Here is an 18,091-nt window from a genome sequence, read left to right as displayed (position 1 = left end):
ACAGGAAGATCAGGGGAAGACACACATAGGGATCTAAGGGGACCACATTAAAGACACCCCATTAGGATCCGGGACAGAACCACAGGAAAATCAGGGGAAGAGGACCCCCCACATGATATCCGGGCACAACCACAGGAAGAGCCCTCCACAGGGATCCGGGCACAGATCTACAGTAAGATCAGGGAAGAGACCCCCAATTGAGATCCGGGGGAGACCTCAGGAAGAGACCCCATAGGGATCCAGGGACAGATCTAGAGGAAGACCGGGGAGACCCCCATAGAGATCTGGGACAGAGACCTACAGGAAGAGACCCCCCAATTGGAATCCAGGGCAGAGATTTACAGGAAACCAAGGGAATAACCCCCATAGGGATCTGTGGCACAAACCTACAGGAAGATACCTGCCATAGGGATCCACGGCACAGATCTACAGGAAGACCAGGGGAAGAGAAGCCCCCATAGAGATCCAGGGCACAGAACTACAGGAAGAGACCCCCTATAGGGATCTGGGGCACCGACCTACAGGAAGACCAGGGGAACAGACCTCCCATAGTGATCTGGGATATAGACCTACAGGAAGAGACCCCCCCATAGGGATCTAGAGCAAGGACGTAAAGGAAGACCAGGGGAAAAGACCCCCCCTATAGGGATACAGAGGACAGATCTACAGGAAGATCAGGGGAAGAGACCCCCCCATAGAGATCTGGGACAGAGACCTACAGGAAGAGACCCCCCCAATTGGAATCCAGGGCAGAGATCTACAGGAAACCATGGGAATAGACCCCCCATAGGGATCGGTGGCACAGATCTACAGGAAGATCAGGGGAAGAGACCCCCCTATAGGGATACAGAGCACAGATCTACAGGAAGATCAGGGGAAGAGACCCCATAGGGATCCAGGCACAGCGTCAGGAAGACCAGGGGAAGAGATGCCCCACTAGGGATCCCAGGCACAGATCTACAGGAAGATCAGGCGAAAAGACCCCCCCATAGAGATCCGGGGCACAGACCTACAGGAAGAGACCCCCCTCATAGGGATCTAGAACACGGACGTAAAGGAAGACTAGGGGAAAAGACCCCCCATGGGGATCTTGGGCACAGATCTACATGAAGAGACCCTCCCATAGGGATCTAAAGCAAAGACCTACAGGAAGATCAGGGAAGGGACCCCCAGAGGATCCCGGCAAAGACTACAGGAAGAGACCCCTTTGGGATGGTGCACAGATTGACAGGAAGATCAGGGGAAGAGAAGCCCCCATAGGGATCCAGGGCACAGAACTACAGGAAGAGACCCCCTATAGGGATCTGGTGCACCGACCTACAGGAAGATCAGGGGAACAGACCTCCCATAGTGATCTGGGATATAGACCTACAGGAAGAGACCCCCCATAGGGATCCAGAGCACTGATAATAAAGAAACCCCCCCCCCATACAGACCCAGGGCACAGATCTAGAGGAAGATCAGGGGAAGACACACCCAAAGGGATCTGGGGCATAGACCTACAGTAAGAGACACCCCATAGGGATCCGGGGCACAGATCTACAGGAAGATCAGGGGAAGAGACCCCCCTATAGAGATCTGGCGCAGAGACCTACAGGAAGAGACCCCCCAATTGGAATCCAGGGCACAGATCTACAGGAAACCAGGGGAATAGACCCCCCCCATAGGGATCTGTGGCACAGATCGACAAGAAGATCTGGGGAAGAGACGCCCACCCATAGGGATCTAGGACACAGACCTACAGGAAGAGACCCTCCATAGGGATCCAGAGCATAGATCTACAGGAAGTTCAGGGGAAGAGACCTCTCATTGGGATCCGGGGCACAGACCTACAAAAATCCGGGGGAAGAGACCCCCCCACAGAAAAAAAGGGCACAGACCTGCAAGAAGATCAGGGGAAGAGACCCCCCATAGGGATCTGGGGCAAAGATCTACAGGAAGAGACCCCCCCATAGAGATCCAGGGCACACACCTACAGGAAGACCAGGGGAAGAGACCCCCCCATAGAGATCCTGGGCACAGATTAACAGGAAGATCAGGGGAAGCGACCCCCCATAGAGCCCTGGGGCACAGACCTACAGGAACATCAGGGGTCCCCCCATAGGGATCCGGGGCACAGACCTACAAGAAGATTAGGTGCAGAGACCTTCCAATGGAGATTAGGTGCAGACAAGGGAAAGAGAGAAAAAGTAGTAGGGGGCAGCACATTGCAAGGAAAACTGGGGCAAAGACCTTGCCCGGAGATCAGGGAAAGAATCTCCCCATGGAGAGCTGGGCCCGAGACAGCCATGGAAAACCGGGGCAGAGAGATGACAGACAGATCAGGGGAAGAGACCCCCCATAGGGATCTGGGGCACAGACCTACAGGAAGAGACCCCCCCATAGAGATCCAGGGCACACACCTACCGGAAGATCAGGGGAAGAGACCCCCCCATAGAGATCCGGGGCACAGATTTACAGGAAGATCCAGGAAGAAAGCCCCATAAGAATCCAGGGCACAGAACTACAGGAAGAGACCCCCTATAGGGATCTGGGGCACGACCACAGGAGCCAGGAACAGACCTTCCATAGTGATCTGGGATATGACCTACAGAAGAACCCCATAGGGATCTAAAGCACAGATCTACAGGAAGATCAGGGAAAGCCCCCAGGGATCGGCAAGATCTACAGGAAAGATCAGGGAAAGACCCGCAAGGGATCCTGGGCACAGACCTACAGGAAGACCAGGGAAGGATGCCCCTAGGGATGAGCGAGATCTACAGGAAGTTCAGGAAAGACCCCATGGAGATCTGGGCTAAGCCTACAGGAAGAGACCCCCATAAGGATCTAGAGATGGACGTAAAGGAAACCAGGGGAAAAGACCCCATGGGATCTTGGCACAGTCATGAAGAGACCCTCCCATTAGGGATCCAAGGCAAAGATCTACAGGAAAACCAGGGAAGAGAGCCCCATAGAAGTCCAGAGCACTGATAATAAAGAACCCCCCAGAGATATCAGGCCAAGACCTCAGGAAGACACAACACATAGGGATCTGGGCAAACCTCAGGAAGAGCCCCACAAACCAGGGCAAGGATCTACAAGAAGATCGGGGAAGACACACCCATGGACGGGCAAGACCACATTAAGAGACACCCCATAGGGATCCGGGGCACAGACCCACAGGAAAATCAGGAAGAGGACCCCTAGATATCCGGAGCACAAACCACAGGAAGAGACCCTCCCAGGATCCGGGCACAGTCACATAAGATCAGGGGAAGACCCCCATGAGATCCCAGAGACCATGGAAGAGACTTCCCCTAGGATCCAGGGCACAGATCTACAGGAAGACCAGGGGAAGAGACCCCCCCATAGAGATCTGGGACAGAGACCTACAGGAAGAGACCCCCCCAATTGGAATCCAGGGCAGAGATCTACAGGAAACCATGGGAATAGACCCCCCATAGGGATCTGTGGCACAAACCTACAGGAAGATACCTGCCATAGGGATCCACGGCACAGATCTACAGGAAGACCAGGGGAAGAGAAGCCCCCATAGAGATCCAGGGCACAGAACTACAGGAAGAGACCCCCTATAGGGATCTGGGGCACCGACCTACAGGAAGACCAGGGGAACAGACCTCCCATAGTGATCTGGGATATAGACCTACAGGAAGAGACCCCCCCATAGGGATCTAGAGCAAGGACGTAAAGGAAGACCAGGGGAAAAGACCCCCCATGGGGATCTTGGGCACAGATCTACATGAAGAGACCCTCCCATAGGGATCCAAGGCAAAGATCTACAGGAAGACCAGGGGAAGAGAGCCCCCCATAGGGATCCAGAGCACTGATAATAAAGAAAACCCCCCCAGAGATATACAGGGCACAGACCTACAGGAAGAGACAACACATAGGGATCTGGAGCACAAACCTACAGAAAGAACCCCCCCCCCCCATACAGACCCAGGGCACAGATCTACAGGAAGATCAGGGGAAGACACACCCATAGGGATCTGGGGCATAGACCACATTAAGAGACACCCATAGGGATCCGCAGAGACCTACAGGAAAATCAGGGGAAAGGACCCCCATAGATATCCAGAGCACAAACCTACAGGAAGAGACCCTCCACAGGGATCCAGGGGCGATCACAGTGATCAGGAAGAGACCCCCAATTGAGATCCGGGGCAGAGACCTATAGGAAGAGACTCCCCATAGGGATCCAGGGCACAGATGTACAGGAAGACCAGGGGAAAAGACCCCCCCATAGAGATCCGGGGCACAGACCTACAGGAAGAGACCCCCCTCATAGGGATCTAGAACACGGACGTAAAGGAAGACTAGGGGAAAAGACCCCCCATGGGGATCTTGGGCACAGATCTACATGAAGAGACCCTCCCATAGGGATCCAAGGCAAAGACCTACAGGAAGATCAGGGGAAGAGACCCCCCCATAGGGATCCCGGGCAAAGACTTACAGGAAGAGACCCCCCCATAGGGATCGGTGGCACAGATTGACAGGAAGATCAGGGGAAGAGAAGCCCCCATAGGGATCCAGGGCACAGAACTACAGGAAGAGACCCCCTATAGGGATCTGGTGCACGACCCAGGAAAGATCAGGGAAAGACCTATAGTGATTTGGGATATAGACCTACAGGAAGAGACCCCCCATAGGGATCTAAAGCACAGATCTACAGGAAGATCAGGGGAAGAGACCCCCCTATAGGGATACAGAGCACAGATCTACAGGAAGACCAGGGGAAGAGAGCCCCCCATAGGGATCCAGAGCACTGATAATAAAGAAACCCCCCCCCCATACGACCCAGGGCACAGATCTACAGGAAGATCAGGGGAAGACACACCCATAGGGATCTGGGGCATAGACCTACATTAAGAGACACCCCATAGGGATCCGGGGCACAGATCTACAGGAAGATCAGGGGAAGAGACCCCCCCATAGAGATGTGGGGCAGAGACCTACAGGAAGAGACCCCCCAATTGGAATCCAGGGCACAGATCTACAGGAAACCAGGGGAATAGACCCCCCCATAGAGATCCGGGGCACAGATTTACAGGAAGATTAGGTGCAGAGACCTTCCAATGGAGATTAGGTGCAGACAAGGGAAAGAGAGAAAAAGTAGTAGGGGGCAGCACATTGAAGAAGAAAACTGGGGCAAAGACCTTGCCCGGAATCAGGAAAGAATCTCCCCATGGAGAGCTGGGCCCGAGACAGCCATGGAAAACTGGGGCAGAGAGATGACAGACAGATCAGGGGAAGAGACCCCCCGTAGGGATCTGGGGCACAGACCTACAGGAAGAGACCCCCATAGAGATCCAGGGCAACACACCCGGAAGTGGGGAAGAGACCCCAAGAGATCCGGGGAACAGATTTACAGGAAGATACCTCAGGATCCACAAGATCTACAGGAAGATCAGGGAAGAGACCCCGCCATGGGATCCTGGGCACAGACCACAGGAAGGAAACCAGGGGAAGAGATGCCCCACTAGGGATCCCAGGCACAAATCTACAGGAAGACCAGGGGAAGAGAAGCCCCCATAGAGATCCAGGGCACAGAACTACAGGAAGACCAGGGGAACAGACCTCCCATAGTGATCTGGGAGACCTACAGGAAGAGACCCCCCCCCCCATAGGGATCTAAAGCACAGATCTACAGGAAGATCAGGGGAAGAGACCCCGCCATAGGGATCCTGGGCACAGACCTACAGGAAGACCAGGGAAGAGATGCCCCACTAGGGATCCCAGGCACAGATCTACAGGAAGACCAGGGGAAGAGAAGCGCCCATAGAGATCCAGGGCACAGAACTACAGGAAGAGACCCCCTATAGGGATCTGGGGCACCGACCTACAGGAAGACCAGGGGAACAGACCTCCCATAGTGATCTGGGATATAGACCTACAGAAAGAGACCCCCCATAGGGATCTAAAGCACAGATCTACAGGAAGATCAGGGGAAGAGACCCCCCTATAGGGATACAGGCACAGATCTACAGAAAGATCAGGGGAAGAGACCCCCCCATAGAGATCTGGGGCACAGACCTACAGGAAGAGACCCCCCCTCATAGAGATCGAGGGCACACACCTATAGGAAGACCAGGGGAAGAGACCCCCCTCATAGGGATCCAGGGCACAGACCTACAGGAAGAGACCCCCCCAGAGATCCAGGGCACACACCTACCAGAAGATCAGGGGAAGAGACCCCCCATAGAGCCCCGGGGCACAGACCTACAGGAACATCAGGGGTCTCCCCGTAGGGATCCGGGGCACAGCACTACAGGAAGAGACCCCCTATAGGGATCTGGGGCACCGACCTACAGGAAGACCAGGGTAACAGACCTCCCATAGTGATCTGGGATATAGACCTACAGAAAGAGACCCCCCCATAGGGATCTAAAGCACAGATCTACAGGAAGATCAGGGGAAGAGACCCCCCTATAGGGATACAGAGCACAGATCTACAGGAAGATCAGGGGAAGAGACCCCGCCATAGGGATCCTGGGCACAGACCTACAGGAAGACCAGGGGAAGAGATGCCCCACTAGGGATCCCAGGCACAGATCTCCAGGAAGATCAGGCGAAAAGACCCCCCCCCTAGAGATCTGGGCACAGACCTACAGGAAGAGACCCCCCCTCATAGAGATCGAGGGCACACACCTATAGGAAGACCAGGGGAAGAGACCCCCCTCATAGGGATCCAGGGCACAGACCTACAGGAAGAGACCCCCCCATAGAGATCCAGGACACACACCTACCAGAAGATCAGGGGAAGAGACCCCCCATAGAGCCCCGGGGCACAGACCTACAGGAACATCAGGGGTCTCCCCGTAGGGATCCGGGGCACAGCACTACAGGAAGAGACCCCCTATAGGGATCTGGGGCACCGACCTACAGGAAGACCAGGGGAACAGACCTCCCATAGTGATCTGGGATATAGACCTACAGAAAGAGACCCCCCCATAGGGATCTAAAGCACAGATCTACAGGAAGATCAGGGGAAGAGACCCCCCTATAGGGATACAGAGCACAGATCTACAGGAAGATCAGGGGAAGAGACCCCGCCATAGGGATCCTGGGCACAGACCTACAGGAAGACCAGGGGAAGAGATGCCCCACTAGGGATCCGGGGCACAGATCTACAGGAAGATCAGGGGAAGAGACCCCCCCCATAGAGATCTGGGGCAGAGACCTACAGGAAGAGACCCCCCAATTGGAATCCAGGGCACAGATCTACAGGAAACCAGGGGAATAGACCCCCCCATAGGGATCTGTGGCACAGATCGACAAGAAGATCTGGGGAAGAGACGCCCACCCATAGGGATCTAGGACACAGACCTACAGGAAGAGACCCTCCATAGGGATCCAGAGCATAGATCTACAGGAAGTTCAGGGGAAGAGACCTCTCATTGGGATCCAGGGCACAGACCTACAAAAGTCCGGGGGAAGAGACCCCCCCACAGAAAAAAAGGAAGACCTGCAGGAAGTCAGGAAGAGACCCCCATAGGATCTGGGCAGACCACAGGAAGACCAGGAAGGGCCCCTATAGGGATACAGAGCACAGATCTACAGAAAGATCAGGGGAAGAGACCCCGCCATAGGGATCCGGGGCACAGACCTACAAGAAGATTAGGTGCAGAGACCTTCCAATGGAGATTAGGTGCAGACAAGGGAAAGAGAGAAAAAGTAGTAGGGGGCAGCACATTGCAAGGAAAACTGGGGCAAAGACCTTGCCCGGAGATCAGGGAAAGAATCTCCCCATGGAGAGCTGGGCCTGAGACAGCCATGGCGGGAGAGATGACAGACAGATCAAGGAAGACCCCTGTAGGGATCTGGGGCACAGACCTACAGGAAGAGACCCCCCCCTATAGAGATCCAGGGCACACACCTACCGGAAGATCAGGGGAAGAGACCCCCCCATAGAGATCCGGGGCACAGATTTACAGGAAGATCAGGGGAAGAGACCCCCCATAGAGCCCCGGGGCACAGACCTACAGGAAGATACCTGCCATAGGGATCCACGGCACAGATCTACAGGAAGACCAGGGGAAAAGAAGCCCCCATAGAGATCCAGGGCACAGAACTACAGGAAGAGACCCCCTATAGGGATCTGGGGCACCGACCTACAGGAAGACCAGGGAACAGACCCCAGTGATCTGGGATATAGACCCACAGAAAGAGACCCCCATAGGGATCTAAAGCACAGATCTACAGGAAGATCAGGGAAGGACCCCGCCATAGGGATCCGGGCACAGACCACGGAAGACCAGGGGAAGAGATGCCCACTAGATCCAGGCACAGATCTACAGGAAGATCAGGCGAAAGACCCCATAGAGATCTGGGGCACAGACCTACAGGAAGAGACCCCCCCCTCATAGAGATCGAGGGCACACACCTACAGGAAGACCAGGGGAAGAGGCCCCCCTCATAGGGATCCAGGGCACAGACCTACTGGAAGAGACCCCCCCCCATAGACATCCAGGGCACACACCTACCAGAAGATCAGGGGAAGAGACCCCCCATAGAGCCCCGGGGCACAGACCTACAGGAACATCAGGGGTCTCCCCGTAGGGATCCGGGGCACAGACCTACAAGAAGATTAGGTGCAGAGACCTTCCAATGGAGATTAGGTGCAGACAAGGGAAAGAGAGAAAAAGTAGTAGGGGGCAGTTTTGCAGGGAAAATGAAAGACCTTGCTTGAGATCAGGGAAAGAATCTCCCATGGAGGCTGGGCGAGACAAGCCATGGAAAAACCGGGCAGAATCCAAGAGAATGACAGACAGATCTGGGGTGCAAGGGAGAGGGAGGAATTGTAGTAGGAGGCAAGAGGTTGCAGGGAAATCCGGGGCAGAGATTCACAGAAACATCAAGGGGGAAGAGATCAAGAGCTCATAGTAAGGAAGGGGAAAGTTGAAATGGACAGCAGGGTGCAGGGAGAGGAGGCAGAGACCCCCACTGAGAATTCACAGGGAGATGAAAGAGATCTAGAGTCCACAGTACTTGAAAAGGAGATGGCAGGGGTAGGAAAACAACCAAAGAGGAGATGGCAGGGGTAGGAAAACAACAAGTGTAAGTAGGCTACTCTGCCTCCTGAGAGTGCTTGGTGTTCTAGGCTTGGGACTGGGCAACCATAGCTCTTGAAACCATAAAACATTTCACTTGAAAGGGCCTTTAGAAAAAAGGAAAGCGAGGGCCCCAAAGGGGCCAACATCTCCGTGGCAGAGCTGAGACTTGAACTGGATCTTTGATATGGAAATAGCCAAGGGTTCACCGAGAGGTACTGCTGTCAACACAAGAGAACTTTCAAAAATGGATCTCTACGATACGGGCACATACTCAGTGTTCTAAATGGCCCCTGAACACAAGATCGAGTTTTTTTCTTAATTATGTCTTGTATAGTTTTCAGCTACATCAGAGGGAGGAAAAAGTACAACTAGAATTTACAATGACCAAAAAAGAAAGGAATCACAAGTGCCAAAAGGGAAAGTAAAGATTCCCATTTCAAAGGCGTGCTTGTGAAAAGCATAGTAGGCCAAAAGGAGAAGCAATTTGTAGGTCCAGAGATAACAGGAGAAAAATTCCACGTCCAGCTGTAAATGAGCACTGGAGTCTAGAACTTACAACTAGCGATGATTAGCCACAAAGGGGGCCAGAATTTCTTTTACATCTAATCAAAATTGGAAGCTTCAACTCAATTCTATAGACAAGGAAAATCTCGGCTCATTAGATGCTTTTCCTTACTAATAAGATGGCCACATAGAAAGGAAATTTAAAAGTCTTAGGACATCTGTCTTCTCCCAAGCATGGCCTAAAGGGTGAGAAGCAAGTGTGCACGTATGTGTCTCTTTGTGGAGTCAGTTCAATTTAATCCACTTTGATTAAGCATTTGCTATGTGCCAGGAAGAGTTCACACACACTAAAGATATTTCCCACCCCCTTCTAGTACAAGCCTTTAGCAGCTGCACTCCCCCAAATGTCCTCATTACTGCTAAGGCACCCCCCATCCTCCCAGTCCCTCAGGCTCACAATCTTGCTTGCTTCCCCACTTTCAATCTGCCCATACTATTTTCACAACATGTCTTAGAGACACCCTCTCCCCTCCTTTGACATTGCTACTATCCCTTCCTGCCTGGACTATTAGAATAGTCTGCCACTTAATCTCCTTACCTTAAGTCTCTCTTCACCCTACTCTTCCCAAAGCTTAAGGATTGACTTGCCTTGTCAGTGAACTCTACTGGCTCCCTTGTACCTCCATGGTTAAATGTAAACCCCACTGCCTTTCAGAGCCTTTAATAATGAGGACCCCTGGCTTTAACCTTCCCAGTCTTCTTATACTTTCTAACTCACCACGTACCCTGATCCAGTGGCACTGGCCTCCTGGTTGTCCTCTCACCAGACACCACTGGCTGCAGACATTTTAAATTCCTCTCTGCCCAGAATGCTCTCCCTCCATATCTCTCCCTCCTGGCTTCCCTGGCTTCCCTCAAACATCAGCTTAAATTCTATCTTATGCAAAAGGTCAGTCTTGGATTTTCCAGCCCTCAGATTACCATCCATTTATTATGCATATATCTGTATATCTATAGTTATTCCTTGACCATTAGAACGTGAGCTTCTTGAGAACAGGGACTGTATTTTTGCCTTTCTTTGTATTCTTAATATTTAGCAGAGTGCGCTTAGCACACTGTACATCATAACCATTTAACGCTTGTTGCCTAACTGAAAGAAAAAAGGGGCCTAGGAAGGTAGCTCGAAGGGATGACGGGATCATATGTTGTGAGATTTGTGCATATTGGAAGGGAGCCAGGAAGAAATCACTAGATAAAGTGAAGGTAAAGATGAAAGAGGGGAAACAAGGGAGTAAATTCCCAGTCATGGGAGAGTGATAGGAACCCAAAACATCAGTGGTGAGATTGACTTTGGCTCAAAGGGCCACTTTTCTTCAGAGACTTGAACGGAGGAAGAGAGACTGGAGGGTAATGTAGATGTGTCTAAAGTTGGGAATAAGGGAAAGGCTGGTGCTCACCATGGAGAGTCTCCCTTTTTCTTGGTTATGTGATAAAGGCCTTCTGCTATGAAAAGCGGGGAGAGGTGGTCAGAAAATGAGGAAAGAAGTTTGAAACAGATACGATGGGAAATGGACTATGAGGAGTCATCGAGAAGTCATGAGGGCCCAGTGGATATTAACAAGACAATGGGCATGGTTGAGATTCCTTGGATGATCACATCCGAGTGTGATAGTGGCTGAGGTCCCTTTCAATTCTGAAATCACTGGTTTTTGCTTTGTGACTTCTGGAAGTGGTCATCAGCTAGAAAGTCTGTTCAGCACAAGGGAAGAAGGAAGATCTGGAGCTAAATAGAGCATAAAGAATGGGAGGAGACAAAGGCTCAAGAGACTCAAGGATGTGGGATGGTACTTTAATCACCATCAAGACTATGGAATGAGAGAAGTTTGGCCAAAGTGAGAGAGTAAGTGGGACTGGGGAAGGAGTAGAGATTATTGTCAGGATGAAAAATGGATTCTGGAGATGTGAGGTAGAGGGAAAGATGCAAGGATAGGAGACTGTTCTTGGAGATGGAAAGTTCATAGCATGGAGGTGCTGTTGGGTGGCTAGGAGAGGGATGAGAGGGAAGCCATGGTAGCTGAGAAGATTGTATGCCAGGAGGCCAGAATACGCGAGGGAATATAGAGAGCCTTTAATAATGAGGACCCTTGGCTTTAACCTTCCCAGTCTTCTTATACTTTATAACTCATGATGTACCCCGAGCCAGTGACACTGGATATATCTCAAGAGTGAACACGGGGTGGAAGGGAAGACAAGACTCTCTCTTCTGTCCCTTTAGCAGGAAGTTGAGAGTGGCAGGTACTGAGCCCATGCCAAAGGAGACACGGACTGAGTGGTGAGGATGGATGCTGTGCTGTGCATAAACTTGGTGGGTTCTCGATCTGATGCACTGGGGCACGAGAGTAAGCAGCTCAAATTGCCTGTGTGTATGCTGCCTTCCTTCATGTGAAGCTAGATGACGTGTCATTATGTTCATTACCCTGTGTGGAAGGCCAACGTCTGCTGGGTGGCCCTGTGCTCACAGCATCGGTCAAGCAGTCCCGTCAGAATCTCTCCGAACATCTACCCCGACGTGCTGAAAACATCGAAGCGTCTGGGCAGGTTAACCCCCACGATGGTCGGACCCTGCCTTTAGAGGGGGCTGTGACACCTCTCAGTTGCTCCACCTCCCTGCGTATCTGCTATTTGCCATCTCCATCCAATCCTGTCTCCAAGTCGTGGAACACAGTAAGGAACCTGCTGTGGCCACATCATTTAAAGCTAGGGTTTCAGTCTCTAATTCCATGGAACGGTGAATTCTGTGGATGAGGAAATACAAGGGCGGTACCTGAAGATGAGACTAACCGAGGAACCTCGTGGATAGTGTCAGTAGTGGTAAACCCAGAGATGGAGAAAGACCAATAGGAGTTTTCCAGCCATGTTTGGGACAGGAAGATTGAAAAAGGGCTCGGGCCCTTAGATCGAGGGGATGGAAGGAGGGTAATTGATGACCTGGAAAAGACAGAGCTAATTAAGTCTTTGTTTCTGGACAGCAGCGTCTGCACGTTTAAAGCAAAAACTTCAGAAGTAAAATGGTTAGTGGAGAGAGACATGAGCTAAGGGAACACCACCATACCACCCCCCACCCCCCACCCTCTGAGGCGGTCTCAGTCTCCAGACTGGAGGGTTCTGCAATTCCTTGTGGACGACATCAGGAACTGTGATCCATGTTCTCTGAAGGATGGGGAAGATAGCTTTGGCCTGATGCTCCGGAAGGGGTCAGCAACTTCAAGTTGCCAGAAGAGCTCTTGGTCTAGGGCTTGCTCTGCAGACTGAATTCAGTCAACAGTAGAGTAGCTGCTTGAAGTTGTTTCCAAAACGTGCTGCTCTCTAGCCTCTCCCCCTCTGTGTCTCTTTCCTTTGCAGACTGTCGGAATGTTCTGGGAATGGCCTCTTGCCAGATTGCCGATTCTCAGATCACGGCTTCTGGACATTATGGTGAGTGAACCTGGGGGGTTGCTCTCATGTCTTGGTGTCAGTCAACTCTCACAATTTGCCCTTTAGCCTCTAGCCATATACCAGTATCCTGACGCCCACTGGCAGACTGTATATGCACGCCATGTGCCATTTCACTGACCCCCTAGCCTGGGCTCTCAATAGCTTGGGACGGGAGCTTCGTGCTGCCCTGCCCGCCGTCCCCGGGCACCGAAGAACCCAGCTCCCAGGGCCTCTGCTGCCATGTCTGTCTCCTGAGACTCTTCCCAGCAGCCCTTGATTCTAATTCTCAGCATATGAGAAATTTTCATTTAGCTTTTCCAATACCTAGTGCCCCCAAAGTCTTAGTAGAGTTTTAAGGTATTACGTTTAAGACATTAGATCTGTCTTCTATCACGAGCGACTTTGATGGAAGTGTTTTGTATAACTTCACATGTGCTTTCTTAATGGGAGCTGGGGTGGGGAGAGAGAGAATCTGAAATTTAGTTTTAAAAACAAATATAAAAAATTGTTTTAAATGTAATGGGGAAAATATTTAAAAATTTAAAAAGCATTTAAATCAAAGAGACTGAACTGGGGCATCTTGTCTATGAGAAATAATGGAATGGTTTGAGGATTCCCAAGCTGTCCTTTGTCTTTCCCACCAAACCTTTGACCTAAATCACTAGCAAACTGCTCTTTGCTGAATTAGTGCTCAATAAGGAAAAGGGGAGAGGTTCCTGCAAAGGGGTGAGCTGGCTACATGGCAGGGTGATGGCACTTCTAGGCAAAATGGCTGCTTTCTCAATAGGGAAACTTCATAGAAATAAATTGGGATGGCCCATCGAGGACCCAGCTTAGCAACTGCCTCGTCCTTCTGGGCCTTTTGGGGAGCAAACTCCGACCCCAATAGTGGCAGGGCTCAGAGAAATGCGGCTCCCCGGAGGTAAATGTCTCACTTTGCTTTGACCATCCAGCTTAAGAGGCCATGTTATGGCAGGGCCCTGATATCACCTGGCAGCCACACCTTATATCACACACTTTTGGAAAGACTACCATGGGCACACCCCTGCAGTCCAACCCTTTCATTTGATTTTAATTTTTAAGAGTTTTACTGATGCCTTCTGTCTGTAAATAAGTCATTTTCAAATAGAGACCCCCCTCCAGCGAACCTCGCTTTGGAACCCCCCTACCAGGCATCCTCAAACCCTAACCCACAACAGTTGGACAAAAGTGGCCACCAGTGTGTACAGCATTCTACCCAGAGTCTCCAACCAAAAGGAGAAGGTGGAGCATTTCCTTATGTCTTCCCTGCAGCTGAGCTGCCCGGGCCTGTCTGGCATGCAGGGAGCAGGGGAGGGACAAGGTGTGGAGAAATGGATGCTTCAAATCTTTCCCTTCTGTCCCATGCAGGCCAGTGGGCCCCAAAGCTGGCCAGGCTTAATTCTGCTGGCTCGATCAATGCGTGGAGCAGCCAGGATGCCAATCCTTGGATCCAGGTAGGCCTCATCCTGAGAGAAGCTCAGAACTGCCCCACATTCCAGCACACATTCACTAAACCCCCGTGAGATCCACTGGGCTATGCAGGCATTTCCCCTGCCCTTTAGAAGTCTATGTTCCAGTGGCTGGGAAAGATATCCTAAGGCTAATAATGAGGTAGAATATGAGGGCAAAGGGCAAACCGAGATGGAGAGCGTCAGGAAGTTGGGACTAGAGCCAGAACACCTTCCACTGGGACAGGGCTTTGGGGTACAGTGTCAGGGAAAGGTTCTGGGAGATGGAGGAAGGAGAGGAAGGAAGAAGAGGAGGAAGAGGGAGAGAAAAGGTAGGAGGAAGGAAGGGAGAGATAGGAAGAGGGAGGAAGGAGAGAAGGAGAGAGAGGAAGAGAGAGGAAGAAGAGGGGGAGAAAAGGGAAGAGCAGGGGGAGGAGGAAGAAGAGGAAGAGAAAAGGTAGGAGAGGGCAGAGGAAGAGAGAGATAGGAAGAAGGAGGAAGAAGAGGAAGAGAGGGAGAACGGGGAAGAAAGAGGAGGAGGAAGAGGAAGAGGAGGAGGTTCTTAAATTGAGGCTAAGTAGATTCTCTAAGACACAGGTAAGGATGGAGCACATTCTAGGTTTGGTGCATGGGGTAAGACTTGTCAGGAAATGTTCAGTGTTTGCAGGGGGGAACCTTCAGTGCTAGACTGAGGAACTGCGATTTGATCCTAAGGATAGTAAGGATCCCCTGAAAGTCCTTGAGCACAGGAGTGACATAGAAGGTAGGTGGGACACCAGGCTCATCCACTGGATGATGAACAGGGCTGAGTTCACCAGCTTTTTTCACCAAATGAGATCATACTGATAGGGCACTTAGCTTAGATCCTGGTGCACAGTAGGCCCTGCAGAGACGCTTATTCCCCAACAAGATCTTTCTTTGAGCATCGAACCATCCAGGTTTCCTGGGAGCCCTATAGTTGTCTGCGCACCACATGGCTGTTTTCAGGGCCGCTTGAACCTAGAACTGCTTTATACTTCCCAAGGAGTCTTTCACATGGCAACTAAGGATTGAGCACAGACCAAAAGTGAGGTTAAAAAGTGAGGCCCAGAAAGCGTCATCCAAGGTAAAGGAGCCCATGGCAGCAGGACACTCCCCAGTGGGCCTGGAGTGAAATTGCAGCCCGGTGACCTGGGGCGGAATTACAGCCCGGTGGCCCGGAGCATGGGCAAAGTCCAGCCTGAACTGGTAGACATTTGTTGGAGTGCCTCTCAAGGGTGAGCAGATGAATAGATTTACTTGTTGGTAGACTGACAGCCATCATGAAGAAAGAATGGGACCTTAGCCTGAAAAACACCTCCCGGGGGCAAAGCTGGCGTTGCCCTATTCCTCTATAGCCCAAGTGGGGGCCCAGGCCCCTGATTGTCTCCGTGTGGCCCTCCAGGGAGCTGGCCAGCCAGTTTACCAAGTAGCCAATGTGGCCTCAAATGAGAGGAACTTATTCATTTTAAAGTCAAAACTCTCTCACCCATTTTGGGGTTTGGTGTCATAAGAATCATCCCCTGGTGGGGGTAGGGTGAGAGAAGGATATTGCCCAAAGCTGCCCAGTTACCCTCTTTTTTTCATCCAGGTTAATGTCCCAAAGTTCATCGAGGTTTACAGCCAGAGCATCAGAGACAGTATTCCATCACTGTTGACTTTGCCTGGCATTTAGGGGCTTTCTCAAGCCCTTTCTTGGTTGAAGGACCAGTCATCGAATACGTGGATTTTGGTCAAGTCCTTTCCCCTTTGGTTGATGGGCCAGTCTGTTGAATACTTGGATTTTGGCCAAATCCTTTCCCTTTTGATCGATTGACCAGTCTGTTGAATACTTGGATTTTGGCCAAACCCTTTCCCCCTTTGGTTGATGGACCAGGCTATTGAATATTTGGATTTTGGCCAAGTCCTTTCCCCTTGCTAGATCTCCTTTACCAACCAGATGAGTCTGATTGGTGAACATTTCCAATTGTGATCATTTAAGGCTGTGTAACTTGCCCTGGTTGGATGATCTAAAAAGTAGGACTGGAAGAGGCCCCACTCCTCTCAGCTCTGTATTTCCCTCAATGTTTGGCCAAGGGTCTGCACACTAGGAACATTGGATAGAACAGAAAAAAGTGGAGAGGTCCTCAGGGTTGTTGAAATGGCTGGAGGTGGAAGATAAAAGAAGAAACGAAGACAGGACCTATTAGGAGGGAATGGTTTGGTGATTGGTTCTGGGGAACAGAAGGGGAAGAGAAATTCCAGACAGCCCTAGTGCTGGCTTGCTTGGAGCCTGGCTGTTTGGGAGAAGGATGAGCATCATTGAGAATACCTGGGAGACACTTCTGGGGAGGGATTAGTGTCCAAGGGGAGGAGGATGCAGGGGCGGATTGGGGGGAGGTGAGAGAGATGTGTGACCTCCAGATGCTGAGCAGTGATGATCCAGACCCGGCTTTGGGAGAAGCACTTGTATTTCCCCCACATTTGAGCATCAATATGCAGTCCTGCTTCTCACCCTTCACATTTCTGGTTTTCCTAGTTCTTAGTGGGCTCCGGTTCTTTAAAGTGAATTATGTCGCTTTCTGTATGAATACTGTGCTCTCTCAGCAACATGTGCCTTAAGGTCAGGGACTATTTTTGTGCCTGGCAGAAGGCCTAGGCCATGCTCCGATGACACAGTGGTACCATGTGATCTCAAACTTCCTTGAGTTCTCCATAGGGCCAGACATTTCCACGCACCAAAAAATAGTGCTGCCAAATTCCTTCTGTAACACGGACATGATTCTGATACCCAAGCAAAGACAATTATAGAACGCGCTCCCTAATGAACATTGGTGCAACCTTCTAAATGTTAGCAGCAAAGCTATTACAGGGGCTTATCGGCAAGAGATCGTGTCCCCCCCCCCATCCAAACCGGCCCATGTTGTGTGACTCTTGCCCGATTCCACCCTTCAGGGATAGCCATGGGGGGGCCACCGCTTCCCCATGTGCTAGGTCTTCCTCACACTTTCCTGACATTCTGCAGAGCACTCGGCCACCCACCTGCTGTCCCACTCCTGGGGGCTTGCACACGGAAGGAGGTTAATAAATGCTTGTTGAGTTTCCCAAAATGATCTCAAGTGTGCAAGGGACAGAGTAAAATGAGATTCTGGCTTATTTGGCAGGTTGACCTGTTACGACCAATGATTATCCACGGTATCCAGACTCAAGGAGCCCGACAGAAATTCTCCAGCCTCTACATCTCTCAGTTCACCATCAGGCATAGCCTTGACGGACAGATGTGGAAGAATTACAGAGGAAACTCCACTGGGACCATGATGGTGAGTAGTCACTCCCCACGAAAAGACAGCTGGGAAAATCCATAAAAGCTTGAGGCAGAGATCGCAAAGACAGACTCCTCACGCCTGTGCTGTGGGAATGGGGAGGCACACAAGCAACACCGCTGAGAGGGATCTCACGAGAACTATCCCTCGTCTTCCTCCGGAGTTCCAGGAGCACATCCCCAGCTCCCTAGTTAGCATCCTCACCTCTGTCTCCTGTAGGTAGCTCACATGCTACATATCCAAAGCTGAACTCATTCTTTCCCATAAACCC

General features: G+C 51.4%; 1 protein-coding gene across 1 annotated transcript in view; it reads left to right on the top strand.

Moving 5' to 3' along the window:
• The window catches only part of LOC100916248 (coagulation factor VIII), a 122,482-nt gene that overhangs the window by 98,846 nt on the left and 5,545 nt on the right, over positions 1-18,091 (top strand). Inside the window, exons 19-24 of the mRNA XM_031944727.1 lie at positions 11,833-11,852; positions 12,079-12,281; positions 12,705-12,811; positions 12,901-13,031; positions 14,421-14,506; positions 17,662-17,817. Coding sequence (XP_031800587.1) covers positions 11,833-11,852; positions 12,079-12,281; positions 12,705-12,811; positions 12,901-13,031; positions 14,421-14,506; positions 17,662-17,817 — 703 coding nt within the window. The remainder of the gene's footprint in view (positions 1-11,832; positions 11,853-12,078; positions 12,282-12,704; positions 12,812-12,900; positions 13,032-14,420; positions 14,507-17,661; positions 17,818-18,091) is intronic.

The sequence above is a fragment of the Sarcophilus harrisii genome, chromosome X (genome assembly GCF_902635505.1).
Source record: "Sarcophilus harrisii chromosome X, mSarHar1.11, whole genome shotgun sequence".
Lineage (NCBI taxonomy): Eukaryota > Metazoa > Chordata > Mammalia > Dasyuromorphia > Dasyuridae > Sarcophilus > Sarcophilus harrisii.
The sequence above is the reverse complement of the archived record's forward strand: the minus strand, read 5'-3'. Positions and strand labels throughout refer to the sequence as shown.